The 16265-nt window shown below is 41.2% G+C and overlaps 1 protein-coding gene across 2 annotated transcripts in view; it reads left to right on the top strand.

Moving 5' to 3' along the window:
• ntng1a (netrin g1a) overlaps positions 1 to 16265 on the top strand; it is a 113341-nt gene that overhangs the window by 36706 nt on the left and 60370 nt on the right. For both annotated transcript variants that reach the window (XM_085361950.1, XM_085361951.1), the window contains exon 2: positions 13859 to 14502. In XM_085361950.1, coding sequence (XP_085218076.1) covers positions 13859 to 14502 — 644 coding nt within the window. The remainder of the gene's footprint in view (positions 1 to 13858; positions 14503 to 16265) is intronic.

Below are 16265 nucleotides of genomic sequence, written 5' to 3'. Positions count from 1 at the left end.
TCATCCATGTGCTCTCTGGCAAACTTCAGACGGGCCTGGACATGCACTGGCTTCAGCAGCGGAACACGTCTGGCACTGCGGGATTTGATTCCCTGCCGTTGTAGTGTGTTACTGATGGTGACCTTTGTTACTTTGGTCCCAGCTCTCTGCAGGTCATTCACCAGGTCCCCCCGTGTGGTTCTGGGATCTTTGCTCACCGTTCTCATGATCATTTTGACCCCACGGGATGAGATCTTGCGTGGAGCCCCAGATCGAGGGAGATTATCAGTGGTCTTGTATGTCTTCCATTTTCTGATGATTGCTCCCACAGTTGATTTTTTCACACCAAGCTGCTTGCCTATTGTAGATTCACTCTTCCCAGTCTGGTGCAGGTCTACAATACTTTTCCTGGTGTCCTTCGAAAGCTCTTTGGTCTTGGCCATGGCGGAGTTTGGAGTCTGACTGTTTGAGGCTGTGGACAGGTGTCTTTTATACAGATGAGTTCAAACAGGTGCCATTCATACAGGTAACGAGTGGGGGACAGAAAAGCTTCTTACAGAAGACGTTACAGGTCTGTGAGAGCCAGAGATTTTCCTTGTTTGAGGTGACCAAATACTTATTTTCCACCCTAATTTAGGTATAAATTCTTTACAAATCCTACCATGTGAATTCATGGATTTTTTTTTTTCACATTCTGTCTCTCACAGTTGAAGTGTACCTCTGGTGCAAATTACTGACCTCTGTCATCATTTTAAGTGGGGGAACTTGCACAATCGGTGGCTGACTAAATACTTTTTTGCCCCACTGTATTTGACCACTTTTCTTGACAAAACAGACAAAGTTTATTTAAATTTCTTGTTATCTTATCACAAACCGGCCTTTTAAACATAGACCACAAGTTCTCAACAGGGTTGAGGTCAGGAAGGTCATTCCAGAAGCTTAAAGCGATATTGCACTTTTTCAATTTTTAAGTACTGATCAATCCAATGCGTGCTATCAGACAAATCCTATATGTACCAGTTGATCATGATCATGACTGAGAAGTTCATAAGTTGAGTCTTGTCAATTTAAAACACATTATAGAACCTTAAGCACTACTTATTAAAAGATTAACTTGTGAAGTAGCTGTTAAAGATGTATCCTGTGCAATCATCCCACCTTACAAAAGAACAAAGAATTAATTAAAAGCCCCAAATTACAGTGACATTCATCTCCATGATGAGTGTATGTAAACTTCTGACCACAACTGTGATCGTATTGCTCTGGTAACCTTTTTTCTGCTCCATTTTATTGCTAATAATTGTGCGACTTTGCTGGCAAAAGGGCTTGACCAGGTCGTTTTGCAGGTCTTACAATCAACCAAGCAACCACACAAAAATACACAGGAGGGTTCCCCCAACACAGGCAAGAGAAACCAAACAAGCGTAACGCTTCACTTAATTTGATGTTAAAAAAGGGAAATGAAACCATAAATTGTCTACATGAAAAAAACTTAAAGGACAGAAGTAAAATATATGAACGAAAAACATCGAGAATTGTACTGAAAGTGAACTGAAAACAAGAACTACAGTAGATTACAATGATATTGTGTAAATAGCACCTCCCGGTTAGTAATTACACAGTAATTAAGAATTACAGACGCAACCAACTTAGTGTCAAAGAGTAACGTGGGAGTAGCGACAAAAACACTATGTAGCACAATAAAACTGAGAGAAAACTGAATGACAGGCTAACAAAGCAGCAAAGGAAATCTCTTCCATAAAAGGACCGGCTACGGTTGTCACATTTTTTTCTAACAATATTAAGTCAACTCTCGTAAAGAGGATACCTTGAGAGCCCCAAACGCTCACACAATCTTGTGTGAGTGTTCTGGCTTGGCAGGGACTGTTCCGAAATTACACAGTGATTATCTCCAGCAGGAAACTTGCTTCAAACAGCAATGTCACCCACCAGCTTCTGTACCTTTAAGCTTCCTCTGAGGGCATATTAACAGAGCAGCAGGGGAGCAGGCGGAAAGCATTGGTCTGAAATGTATTTAAAAGTCTGCAATCTGGATGGGCAAACAAAGCAACAGCATTAAGCTGCAACCCACGCAACACACCTCGACCGGGGACTGAGCAGGAGCGCCACAGCAGCAGTGGTGGAGGAAGATCAGAGCTTGCGTGAGGTTTTTATTTCCTGTCGTGGCGCGTCAGTTAATTGAATTGGCCGCACTGTGCACACGAGGCCCTGATGTGAGGCTTTACGTCTCTTTAACCTCCTGGTTCTGAGTGGATTTTACCTATATGTGCTCTGTTTGTTGTCTAAATTCTGCTACAATTTATCGATAAGATGAAAGAATTACTTCATCTTATCACGTCGTAGCACATCCTACTAAACTTTCTCCATGGCTGTAAAAGCTCTGTGTACTTTAAAATAATGCACTTAAAGCACACATTGTGATACAATTTGCTGATGCAAAAACTAAATTCCCATGCTTTTCTTTGCCATACCAATAGTAACTGACGTCAGTGCCTTTCTATATAGCTCAAATATTCCTTTGTGTTTTCCACTCATTCGCCTTTGGCAAATGATCTGGAATTAATTTGTAAGGTAGGCTTATTGTTGCAGTCAGGCAGGGTTCGTGTCCACGGGGAGGAAGCCAGGGCAGCTCCCTGTGCTGGGCTTTAGACTCTTAGCTTGGTCAAGGTGACAGTGATCCATGTCTCTCTGGAGGGCCTCCATGTAGGATGTGTAGCACTATTATAACACTAAAAATACCAGTAGATTGAGAGATGGCAAGAGAGAAAGAATGGCGACAGGCGATGGAGTGGGGTAGACAGCTTTTGATGTAGCCTCAGCTTTGTGTTGTCAAGCCGTGAGGGATTTCACAGCTAGAAGTTAAGGGGTGATCATGTCTACAGGTTTCTGGTCCTAATGTGTCGTGAAAAATTCCAAAGTCTTCGTTTTATCTGACAAGACAGTTTGATTGAGAGATGTAGCACTGCAGCAGCCAGCGGATCGATTATACCCTCGTGTATTAGTTCACTGCAGAAATGTCATCTTAATGAAAGAAGAGACGAGAATGACAGTGAAAAATAACCTTCCTCCATTTGCGATTTGGTGCAGGCAGCAATGCAGTCATCCAAAACATTTTTTTAGTAGTTTTTTACTACAAAAGAACCAAATCTACAGCACTGTATAGAGTTTTCCCTCCATGAGCCACACTTTGATATGCCAGGAATAATATATAATCTATAAAATCTAACCAGCTCCAGACAGAAGTTAAACAGAAAAAGTTTGAAACTTATTTTTGGTTAAGTTACTTGTGCATTATTAATGCTCCATTACACTTTATAGACTTGGGGGGAAAAGGCTTAGGCTTTGAAATGATGCATACTTTTTTCTTTTTACATTTCAGCACACAGCCGTTACCACTGGGTCCTCTTTGAAAAGACCTCACAGATATGTAATTATTCTAAAAGTCTTCTACATAAGTGGTTTCCTGCTGGAGCAACTGTTGGCTACTCCTGGGGTAACCTCGTGTGCACTGGAGACAAACTGTCTTTGCAACATGCAAACTGGTTTTTGCATGTTGCACAACTTCTTAATTTCCTCAAATGCATGTTCACTGTACAGGAAGGAAGCAGTGAACTATACATTCATGTGCTGCATGAATAAATTTTCTTAATTTGGTGTTAAATGTGCCAGAATACAATGCCAATATACTGTAGCGGGCCATTAACCTGTCTCTGTTAAAGGTACACCTACAGCCATCAAACACTCCTTGGCTCTTGCTCTCAATGGGTGTACTTACCTCGCTCTCACAAATATAACATCTTTTAAGCAGGAGGTGTTGTCCTGTCCTCCAAACCATATCGCAGTGGCACCCTGTAGGGCCCGCATTGCCATATAAAAGATAATGGAATATAAAATTGTTTTTATATCCTCTGAATGTGCAGAGGCCGCATGCTGAAGGCTTTCCCCGCTATTGTTTTAAGGCTCATGAATCTTCTAAATCGCTGCCAGTGATCACGATGAATGAAACAGGAGAACATTTACACATCGTCTCACCTCATAACCCCTCCACAGTCGACTGGACGGCCCATGCTGTGGTGCTTAAGGTGGCTGAATGGTGCAGCTCACTGCCTTTTGGATCACTATTGGATTTCCCCCAGTGGTGCTACAAAACAGCACATTTCATCTATCGGACCCTTTGAGCTGGTGGTCTGCAGTCAGTGCTTGTGTAGGGCTTCAGCACATTTCATGCTGAGTCTAAGCTCAGTATGCTGGTATATGATGGTTGTATATGATAGTCACATACAGGTTAGTGGTTCATATAGACACATTTTGACAGTCTTTACGGTCAACTTAGCTAACCGGCGGCTAGCTCCAACTCCAAAAAGTGTCTCAGCAAAAAGAGCAAATAAGCGAGAAGTGTATTGACTATTATTGCTTTGATATATTATTCTAAAACTTTATGATGTATTATTTTATTTTCCTTAATTGTTCCAGAGTTTAAGGCCTTCATCTTCCTTGTTTTGCATGATTAATGACCAGTAGCTGCACTGGTTTAGTAAAAAGTGTTTATATTAACATCAGAGCTAACATTATATGCAAAACCATGCTTTACACACACAATTGGCAGAGGAACCTGTCTCAGCATGTGTAAGTGTGGGATTTTAGGGCTCCCTCTGGGTTGTTGAGCACAGTCCAGGCTGGACGACCTCCGGCCGACCCTGAGCCATTTGAAAATATGATTGTAATCCTTGTGAGGATTTGACCAGGGTGTCTATTACCACTGTAATCTGTCACACTGGCATCCAATATTCATTCCACGTCCAGGTTAAGCTCCTCTTTCTGTCTGCACCACCCATCACCATGGGAGACGGGGAGAGGGAGAGGAGGGATCCACTGAAGGTGTTGGCATGACTAGAGAGAGCGAGAGAAAGCGAGAGAGAGCGAGCGAAAGAGACTGAAATTGAGAGAGCAATGCTTCAATCAAGCCACTGGGTTGGGGTGAAGAAATCTATTGTGGAACACAAGGTCTCATTAATGCAGCAGGGATAGCTTTAACCCCCAACCCCCACATCCTACACACATGCACATACACACTTATACACACACCTGGCTGAGGAGAGAGAGGTACAAACATGGAAGAGAAATAGATTTATATATATATAAGGAAGGGATTATAGATTTCTGCAGCGGAGGTGGGAGGAATTCTACACTGTCAACAAAAAAAAAAAGATTTCCACAAATGGTACAAAGTTAGAGACATTTAACACAGAAATCACAGGAGCTTCTTGATTCATGTAAAACTGATGCCCCACTCTACTTGTTTTATTGTAGATTTATTGCCACATACAGAATGATGGTGCATCTTTTCCATTTCCGCATGATTTTTTGCAGAATATGCAGAAGAACAATGTTTAGATTCCTTGAAAAATGGCAGTACAACCACACCAATACTGTTTTTGACTATCCCGTTGCTATATAATATCCTGTTTTCTAATACAAACCACAGATGGATGGTTAATGTCCAGAAATGTTTCAAATCATTTTTGGTTCCTTTGATCAAATCTGCAGAGGCTGGAGGGCGGGTCAGTGAAATAAACAGGCGTTCTGAAGATGTGGTATTGATGTGTGCTTAGTGATAAACTGCAGCCACTCATCATCTGTCTTTGTCTCTGTTGTTTGTTACAAGAACCCGCAAGGAAGGATTGCTCGTGTGTTTTGGTTAGATAGATGTCTGCCATATCCGCCATCATCTATAACACTAAATTACACATGGATATTACACTGATATGATGCGTGAAGTCTGTGACACAGTATCCACACCAGAGCATGGTTTCAGAGTGGAGTGATTTCATCAGCAAGGTCACTGGAGGTGTACCGCCTAAACTGTAAGATATTCACTGATTAATAACACTGATATGCAGTGATCACCTGATGAAAAGTCCCCCCATCGATTTAATATGCTTTATTTTTCTGTACTACTTCTAATGAAGTAGTACAGGTCCTGCTCCAGTAAGTTCCTCTTAAAAGAGTAAGAAAAAAAAGATCAGGCCACATATTAAAATTGATTTATTTCTCTTATATTTAAACACTGATCCCACTCTGAAATGAGATTTCTTAGAACATGAAACAAAGAACAGGAAGCAAAAGAAAAAGGGAGCGAGTTAGAAAGACGAATCGATGGAGTGTGAATTCAATTTGCTATCTGGGTTGCACGTCCAAGACATCTGTCACACAAGCGGATTGGTTTGATTGGTGTGAGCCCATCTATCAAGATGGCTTGTCTGCAGTTAGTAAATTTATATTCCCTCAGGTCCCATCCTCCATCAGTGGTTACTGTGTGGCCAGGCCAAGGCTGTCAGCCAGCATGGTCATATCTTATTTTAAACCTCAGTAACTTATCTGCTCTTCTCTTCTTTTGTGTATGAATTCGCCCGTCTGCTCATCATGCATCCGCTGAAGCCTCCGTATCCAACTGTTTGGGTCAAAGATCCCTTTGAAATAAGGTTAATGCGACCCTTTGTTGTACAGGTGATGAGAAAATGCTAACAGGAGATCATAACAGCATGCTGTTTTTTCCACTATAGTACAGCATAGATACACATGGAGAATTTGCATAAAACTAAGAATATATTTATTTTTTCTAGGATAATTGGTTTTGTTAAGTTTAATAGGACGTTTTAACTGCAGCTGCTTAAATTCCTGATGATTGTTCACTAAATCGTAGCAGTTACCGAGTCACAATAAAAGATCCAGGATCTGTAATTTGAAGCCAAAATGGTGTCTTGTGTTACTTCTGTGAGTACAACAGGCAAATTGCTTAAACATATCTAAAAGCCTTTAGCCTGTAAACAAATAGGCAAACACTTCCCTGTGACCTAAACGCTACAAATAACGCTGGTCTGTTGAGTGCAGCTGAATGAGATGAGTCTAATTCATTACCCACTGTGTTGCAGCACTGCTGATTTTTATTCCTCTAGCCGGTTGGTTAAATTAGCCTGAACAGTTTGACTATAATGGGGACAACACCAAAGGAATTTAGAGCAGCTTCCTGATATTATCCACCCACAACCACATACTTGGTGGTATATGAACACCCACCTGCAAACACAAACACACTCACATGCACACCACTGCTCTCTCACACTATATCACTGCATCACAGTGCTAATAATCCAGTGTGTTTTGGGTGGGTTGACTGCATCTCTATTAGTGCCAATTTGGCATGACCTTTCCGCTCTTGCTATCTCAGCGCTGGCTTTGTAATCTCCGCTGGCTGCCCCCCATCTTGGCCACTTATCATCACACTGGGATTAATAGAAACATCTTTTGTAATTACAAAAATGCTGCTGTTGTCGTGCCGGGTCCTGTCAGATGGTTAAACGCGTGCCAAACCATTAATTCACTAGTAAAGGCCTTAGCACTACCCCACAGTAAAACACAGAAATCTAGTATTGATCTTCATAAAGGCGTATACTCAGCATTTTATCTCCTTGCTCTTCTCTGGCAGACCAGTGTGGTTATTGATCTTCATAAAGGCAGTATTTTGTCGTTAGGCGAGAAGCGGAGGAGACAGTAATGAAAGGTTTTTAACCTGCGTGTTCAGGGGATCGCAGGACCACTGGTCAGGGCTGCAAGGTGCTACATGCAGCAGATTTTCAGCTGCACGGCCACAGGGATCGATAGGGATACATCTTTGTCTGATTACTGTGATGTACCGGCACTTTGTGTGAGTAGCCTGGGTGTGTGTGTGTTTGGATGTTACAGTAATAGCTGATCATTGGATCAGCATTATTTAGACTTAAAGGAATAAATAGGGTTGACCTCAGAGATGATATAGTTGCTCCCACAGAGACATCCTAAGACTGTTTACTTCAGCCACTGGCCTAAGCAAGTAAGTCACAGATGTGACCCCAAAACAAGTGCCTTTCAACTTTGTATAGCATGGCATACTATAAGCTGATGGGCATTCATGAGAAATTTGCTTCTTCAGACGTATTAAAGCCAAATCCTGCTCTAGCCATTTTGGTACACTAGGGAAGATCAACTGGCAGCTTTGGGGCTGAAAAACACCCCCAAAAACCTCAAACTCCAATGTAAAAGTGCCAAAGCCAGAGTTCATTACTGAGCAGATGCCAGAAATGAACAAATTCACAGCCAACCAGCATTTTTGGTCTCTATAGCTGTTTGATCTCCACTAACACTCAAATATAACCATTGTTACTGGGTGGTCGCAATGAGCCACACAATTCATCTAAGTTGACTTGAGTCACTGATTAGTCATGATGGCTTGCTTCATACTTAATTTTGCTAACAGACCATCCAAGAAGTCTATGCTCAGGTCTTTTCTAGTGTCCAGACCACCATAGTGTCTGGAGATCCACCGTGCTGAACACTTCACCCTCATATCTACATAGATTCAATTCAAATTAATTCATTATTATTTATGTGAGCACTTAGAAAAAAGGAGAAAGGATTGGCTATAAGGTAATGTCAATGTGAAAGGTTTAAAAAGTGACGTAGCGTGGATGAGATTCAGTACAAAATCCTGCTGATAATATGTCTTTACTTGACTGATGTGTTGAATTCGGTTCAGAATGACATTCACGTCTGATGGAGTCTATTTACTACAATGAGCTAATTAAAAAACTAAATTCTGCAGGAAAGCAAGTAGATAATGACTCAGTGTAAGAATGCATAGTATGATGTCAACAGCAGCATTCATTATAACTAAAAACATAATTTAATAGGAAATAGCATAAATAGTTTAGTTGCTATGTTAGAAACAGCGGGAAAATCTACAACAATAAATCCAAATTTTCTTCCTTCTTGAATCTTATATGAGCTCAGTTTTAGGTCTCTCTCAATAAATACACATTCCCAACAAGCCATAGAAACACAGCTATTCTGCATGCCAAGTATGTTTTTAGAGACTTCCCCCACCCCCTAATCATGCATAACTGTCACATGTGACTTATTACACATCTGTCTGTGGCTGCACGGTGCACCAGATGCTGCAGTTAATGCCACACCTAACCTACGCCATTAAGTCGGTATAATAAAACCCAAGTGGAATTTTCCACTGCCAGCCTGCCTTCCTCTGTCACCGCTGTCCAGTACTGGGAGAAGCCTGTAGGGGATAGCCCAGACAGGATATTAATGGGTCCCTCCAAAAGTCAGAAGGCCTGACAGAGCCCTGTTTCATTGTCACCTTGCCTTGGAGGACGAGGAAAAACTTGCAAAGCTTATTAGGTGAATAGAGCTGTTTCTCACTCTAACTTACTCGATCTCTGCCTCGCCGCTTCATTAGACTGTCTTACATCAGAGACCCGCTCCTGTCCCTGTTTCCTCACCACATCGCCACACTCACTTCCACACGCACTCACACACACAGGGTGACATCTCCCACCTAATCAAGTAGTGGATTATCTTGTCCTGATAAATTGGAGCTTGTAACACTTGAAAGGTCCTCTTGGAAGAGTGCCTCCTCCCCCTGACAGCTAGATCGAGCCCCCAGGGAGCAAGGAGAGAGAACATTGCCTGGTAATGATTTGTGGTAAATCGGACAAATGTTTTTGGAGAGACCTCTTTCAAGCAAGGAGCTTGATGAATTTAAAGAATGTGAAGAAACTCTGGAAACCTCAAGAGAAATTTCTGATGTGAAAATTATATGTTATGTGTGCATAATTTTTTTTTTTTTTTGAATGAAGTTGATAAAAGTGATTCAACTGCCCACAAGATTTTAATGAATCTTTTAAAGAAAATGAAAAATAAAGTCAGACAAATATGAAGGCCAAAGGAAACTGAAAAGAAAGTCACTTTTTAGGAGATATTTCTTTTATCATATAATTTTGTTATCTTTACATAAACTCTTATATGTTAAAAACAGAACAAGATCATTTTCCCCACATATCACTACAGACTGAAGAATAATTTTTCATGGCCCAGCTTATCATTAGCTTATCCAGGCATGGCTGCCATATATAAGCAGGGGTTAAAGTGGCATTTGCCAGGGAGAATCCTAAGATCTGCTATAGCCATGTGGTGGTGCAGCACAGGGAAAAGAATCACATAGGGAATAAAAATGCAAATTTGCATAGTGAACTCCAAGTAGATTTGTTTTCTTTGCATACAGGATGTGATCAGCTGACCTTGGATGCTGCTGCTCTAAAGTCTCCTGCTTCTTGTAGATTTAATTGAATTAACTGACATATATAAGCAGCCCAATCAGATCAAACTTAAATGTCTGCTGCTTTCAATATAACATAACATTGACCATGAACACCACAGCCTGCTCTGCACCACTCCAACCCAGCATTGTAAACCTTACACAGTACTGCAAACGAATTAATTTAGCCTCCATCAAGGAGTACTCAAGGACCCTTCAATTTATCTTTCAAGTTTTTTCAGAATGTAAAAAAATATAACTTCTGCAAAACATCATAGACGCTGTCTGACTTATCAAATGTCACTGTGCTGTTTTTATCTTTGAAAATAATCTCTTCTTCCTCTCCTGTCCTCTCTTACTGACGTCTTTCTCCATCTCTTAGACTGAACTGATCACACATTGTTATTTTGTTTTCTCCCTGGGAAATACAGTGTTTGCAGACACACTGTGGTCCAGACTGCACAGAAACATTTGGTGTTTAGAAGTATTTGTTGAGTTGTTTGAAAAATTTATAGTTACCTGCCAATTTAAATGTTTCTCAGATATGCTTGCTGATCTAGTGTTAGCCAAAGCCCTCAGCTAAAGGACAAAGTTCCACAAGTACAACTTTATTGACATGAAATCATGAAATCACAGTGACAAAAAAAACAAAAACAAAAGAAAAGCATGGGTTGTCATACTTAGTACTATGCAAGTATCTCCATGACATCAACTGGAAACAATGCCAGACAGCAGCACTCAAAAAATGAACTCTCTTTACAGTACTATGTATTAAGCTAGGTTAGCTAGCTTAATGAAATTTTGTTACCAATTAATCAAAGGTGCTGTTCTGGATAATTCTGGTCCACATTAACCAACCCAGTATCACAACATACTGTGTACAGATGTGTATAGACACGCCAGTCCACCGTGTTCATGTCACTTGTCCATTTGGCTATTCAAAATTTGAAATGTACACCCATGCAGAAGTTGCATTACCGGCAGAAGGAGATAATATATTTAAAGCCAAGAAGCTGAAGTGCAGAAAATGTATGAAATACATTGCAGGGTCCTTAATTGCTGGAAACGATTAAGCTAGGCAGGCTAGGCATATATATATATATATATATATATATATATATATATATATATATATATATATATATATACTAGGGGTGCAACGATACACAAAATTCACGGTTCGGTTCGATACTTTGGTGTCACGGTTCGATATTTTTTCGATACAAAAAAAAATGTTCATACCTTTTTAATTTGTCATTTATTAAAATTATAAATATATATTTTAACTCAAAAGTACAGTTTTTAAATTTAACCCTAACCCTTGTGCGTGTTTTTTATTTTGACAGCGAATGCGCACCTGCGGACCACTTATGTGCAGCCCTGGTTATTTAGCTCATCATATCGCAGCCACAGAAATTCTTTTGTCCATGAAACCATAAAGCTGCACTTTCTTTTTGCCTTATAGTCTGATTTGTCATAACTTTTCCGTTTTGTGGTAAGCTTTTCTTTGGCTGTCACTTCTTCACCCTGACCTGTCTTATTTGGCTCAGCAGAACAAAAATATATATCTGTCTGTGAAGGTTCTCAGTCATCCAGGTCATCGTAGTCAAATATATATCCTGCTGCTTTTACACACGCACTCACATAACGCTCAGCGATTCTCTGCATCCTCTTACATGTTTAAGCTTGCTGCGGGAGATTTCACTTGTCATGTTTGCATAGTAAGCTAACGATTGATAAGACGATGTCAGAGGAATTGGTGCGCAAATTATCATCACTCACCAATCAGTGCTGTCGCTCTCTATACACAGTTCGCGCGATTGCAAAGTGAAAGCAAAAAACAAGCGCAAATTCAAACGCGATTTCAATATGCCACATATTGACAGTGGCTCACCGATGCCAATGACATAATTACCCAGCTACATTTCCGAAAGAATGCAAAAGCATTGACATATATTTTTCCTTCCTACAATAGCCCGAAGGGCAGGGCAGAGATAGATTTTGGTAGCCCGACTGGAAAAATCGCTATCCCCAGGACGTCGGGCTAGCGATATTGCGAGCCCTGTATCTGATTGAGGAATCACTCATCTTTGGAAAAGAGAGTTTATTACAGAGAAATGTCTCTTTCCAAAATAAAAGCTATACTATACGCTTCTTCTGGGCTATATTCTCAGCAGCATATTAAACATATCAGGTCCCCATAAGGAGAATCATGTGCTAACGGCTGTCTAAATGACTCGGGTAAAGTTTGTAGCATGCTTGTCGTTTTTGTCTGCTTCCACTTGTCTTTGCACTAGGATGATGTCGGCGTAAATGTGCAGTCATATTCGTTGTGTTCCCACTAGTGCTTTCAGGTTAATCTCGTTGAAATGACCTTAACGCCACAACACGGCAAATCTCCATTAACGAGCTACCCCTGATCGCCCTGTGCATGGGGCTAGACGGCCAACACGTTAACGATCTAACTGCGCTAACACACTAGTTCCCACCCATGTAATTGAGCATTGCGTGGCACATCCAACATACTGTTTTACTTTTGTCCATGACGCGCTTACCTTCAGGGTCATACGTCACATGAAAACCAAAATAGTTCCAAACGCCACATCTGAATGAGGGTGGGGGAGGTTCAATTTGCCATGTTGCAAGGAGAGCTTAACTTCTGTCTCGCTAGCTTGCCCTGCGCTCTTCCTTCTGACTATGCTGTCTGTGTTGAGCGCTCAGTGGATCTGCGCTCGACAGTGCAGCCTAGGCAGAGTAGTCGAACGCAGATTCACTGAGCGCTCAACACAGACAGCATCGTCAGAAGGAAAGTTGATAAAATAAATTACAAATTTTGTATTGTTTGATACATATGCATACCGAACCGAAAGCACTGTATCGAACGGTTCAATATCGATACGAATATCGTTGCACCCCTAATATATACATATATATACATGTAATGTCTGTTTAAATGCTTTCCTTTGATTATTTTCGTGTTGGCTTGAATTAAAATATTTCCCTCTGCTGTTACTGCACCTTACTGCAACTTCTGCAAGCGGGACATTTCACGTTTTGTAGAGGCATAGCGTGATGGACACGGTGGACCAGCGTGCCTGTTATACACTTTGCATGATATCGGGTTGCTTTAACCCCTGATAAGCATGCTTCAGGGACTTAAATCCTTATTTGAGGAAAATAGTCTAGAATCCTTGCTATAGTTTTTGTTTTTGCCCATAATGTCATTAAAGGGATGTGTTTTTTTAATGTTTAAATATTTGTGTGGGAACAATGGCCATAGTAAGGGTTCAGTGAGAAAAATAGTAGTTACTTGATGCACCTAATTATTTACACAAGCTTCACAATTTGGTTTGCCAAGTGATCAAATTTTAGTGGCCACCTCTTTGTTCCACCTGGCAATAGGTTGTTGGCAGACTCTTAAATGATAAATGTGCAACACAAATCAGTGCAGTGTGTCTTTGACTGCTTCTAATTGTATGCCCACTACTGAGACAACCTCACTCTTTTCCTGCTTGCCTTTCATGAATAGCTCATGTCTTCAAAAATCGCCAAATATCTTGGTGTTGCATGACATTTACAATTCAACTATTATATAAAGTTTTCTGAATAATCAACTCTGACAATGGCCTGATTTGTTCTTGTTAGTTGTTGTTGTGAGCAACATTTTTATTGCTTTCTCTTCTGCTCTTTGCTTCCTCTGTTACCCTTATGTAGGAAAACCCTTACATGTGTAACAATGAATGTGACGCCACCACTGAAGAGCTCGCCCACCCCCCAGGGCTGATGTTCGACACTGAGGGCCGCAACCCCACAACCTTCTGGCAGTCCACCTCCTGGAAGAAGTACCCAAAACCCCTACTGGTCAACATCACTCTATCTTGGAACAAAACCATTGAGCTGACTGAAGACATTGTCCTCACCTTTGAGTCAGGCCGACCCGAACAGATGGTCCTAGAAAAATCACTAGATTATGGACGAACCTGGCAGCCCTACCAGTTCTACGCCACTGATTGCTTGGACGCCTTCACCATGGAGCCCAAGACGGTACAAGACCTAACTCAGCATACCCTGCTGGACATTATCTGCACCGAGGACTACTCACGAGGGTACGTGTGGAAGAACGACAAAACTGTACGCTTTGAGATCAAGGACCGATTTGCACTGTTTGCTGGACCCCGGCTCCACAACATGGCCTCACTTTACGGCCAGCTAGACACGACCAAGAAGCTGAGGGACTTCTTTACCATTACTGATCTGAGAATCCGCCTGCTCCGGCCTGCCACAGGAGCAACGATGGTGGACGAGAACAACCTGTCCAGATACTTCTATGCCATTTCTGACATCAAAGTTCAGGGCAGGTAAGACATAAAATAATCTGTACAAATACTGTTTGATGGACTCAAGGCTGGATTACCAAAAACGAAAAGGGGGTTCCAACCCATGAGCCTCAGACTGCAAGGGACTTTAAAAAAGCTAGGTCCAGTGTTTGTCTTAACTTTGATAAGTGAGTCAGTTCAAATTTTCATATAAATTGGCAGTGAATCAGTTATCGGCCAGCAGGGGCGTAACAAAAAAGGTGCCCATATAGGTTAATCTAACAATGAGTTGACTCATTCATTGTAAGGATCCTTTTAGAATCGACTGTTTCATTTTTTTTCTATATTTTCTATATTCATTATTACAACTACAGTGCAGCTGCCAAGAAGTGAAGAAAATGTGTTGACTGTTGTCCATTCTTTCCAATTAGGCAGTGGATCTATAATGTTGTGCAGAGTTCACCAGTTGTCAGCATGTCTTAATTAATCAAGCAGCTTACAGTTTGCTGAAGCACTCTACTTTAGACAAGAATTCACTCAGCTGTCTTTTAGCCCACGGAGCACATCAGATGTAACATTTCAGCCATCAGGTCACTGTACGCTGTAATTAGTGTTTGATTTACAAAGTCTCTGGAGGGTCATATAACATCAAAACAAGACTCCGCTGTAGTGTTAGCGCAAAGGTTAACGAAAGCTTCCCCCGCTTCGTGACGCTATACTACAAGAGTCAGTGAGGCGTCGACTTAAGTGGATCTGTTTTACACCGTGTAGTTTTTCAATTTAACAGACGTGAATGCGGTAGTGTGGGTGGAGGAATGAAGATTTAATTACTCATGTTTTGCTCTTCACATGTGAGAGACTCAGCTGTACAGAAGCACAGTGTGCAGAACGTCACAACAATTCGAGGAAATATGTGGAAGTGTTGAAGTCGGGCTGGCACACAGCAGTGCGTGTGTTGCAGCTTTTCTCAGCCTCAAGACAGACTTGGAAAGAGGACTAGAAATATAAACATCAGCAGTGTCCTGTTCAGTCTCATCAAATAATTGTTTGAGCCAGTGTAGTTGTTGGGGAAAAGTAAATCAAAAGTTCTGAATATGAGCATCAACACTTGATAGGAATTTAGAAATGGCGTCATTCTCATCATACTCGTGGCATTGCATGTTTGTGTGGCTCTGATAGTATTCACGTTATATTGCCAAATGCCTTATGATTCTCTAATTTGTTGATTTGCTTAATATGCTATTGAAATTGCCTACAAATATACTATGGATCGCTCTAATGCACAGTAAATGGGCAGGTACCCTTCAGCACAAAGGCTATGATAATGAATGCTTCTCTCAGAAATTGAATTTTTGACTTTTCTCGTGATTGAGAAGGTCATTCAGCAAAAATAACTGGAGGGAATTTACTAACACAAAAGAGTTGGACGTGGCATCCATTTAACACACGGTGAAATGAAGAGGGCTGTCATAAGAGCAGATTATTTATTCTATCTGACTAATCATGACTGAACTCATACATCGCTATGGGGCTGTATATTTGAGCAATGGCATTGCGGCACTGTTGGGCCGTGGTCGTTTACCAGCCTGCTGCTTTTAGAGTGACGCTCGACTAAGAAATATTCCCCACTGTTTACCAAAGGTAACACACAGTTCAGCCATAATGAGATACACTCTACACAGAGAGGCTTCACTCTGCTCGCCCCCCCCCCATGGCGAATCACTGCTCAGCTCCTTTCTCCATGCGCCGTATACTAGACATAAGCTCCTTAACCCCCAGAATACAGTTCTGTGAGACGCACCAGG

Source organism: Diplotaxodon limnothrissa, linkage group LG9 (assembly GCF_057381915.1).
Source record: "Diplotaxodon limnothrissa isolate DT_005_m linkage group LG9, D_limnothrissa_male_GT1.1, whole genome shotgun sequence".
In the NCBI taxonomy this organism is placed as follows: Eukaryota; Metazoa; Chordata; class Actinopteri; order Cichliformes; family Cichlidae; genus Diplotaxodon; species Diplotaxodon limnothrissa.
Note: the sequence above shows the minus strand (reverse complement) of the source record. Positions and strands in the feature narration are given on the sequence as shown.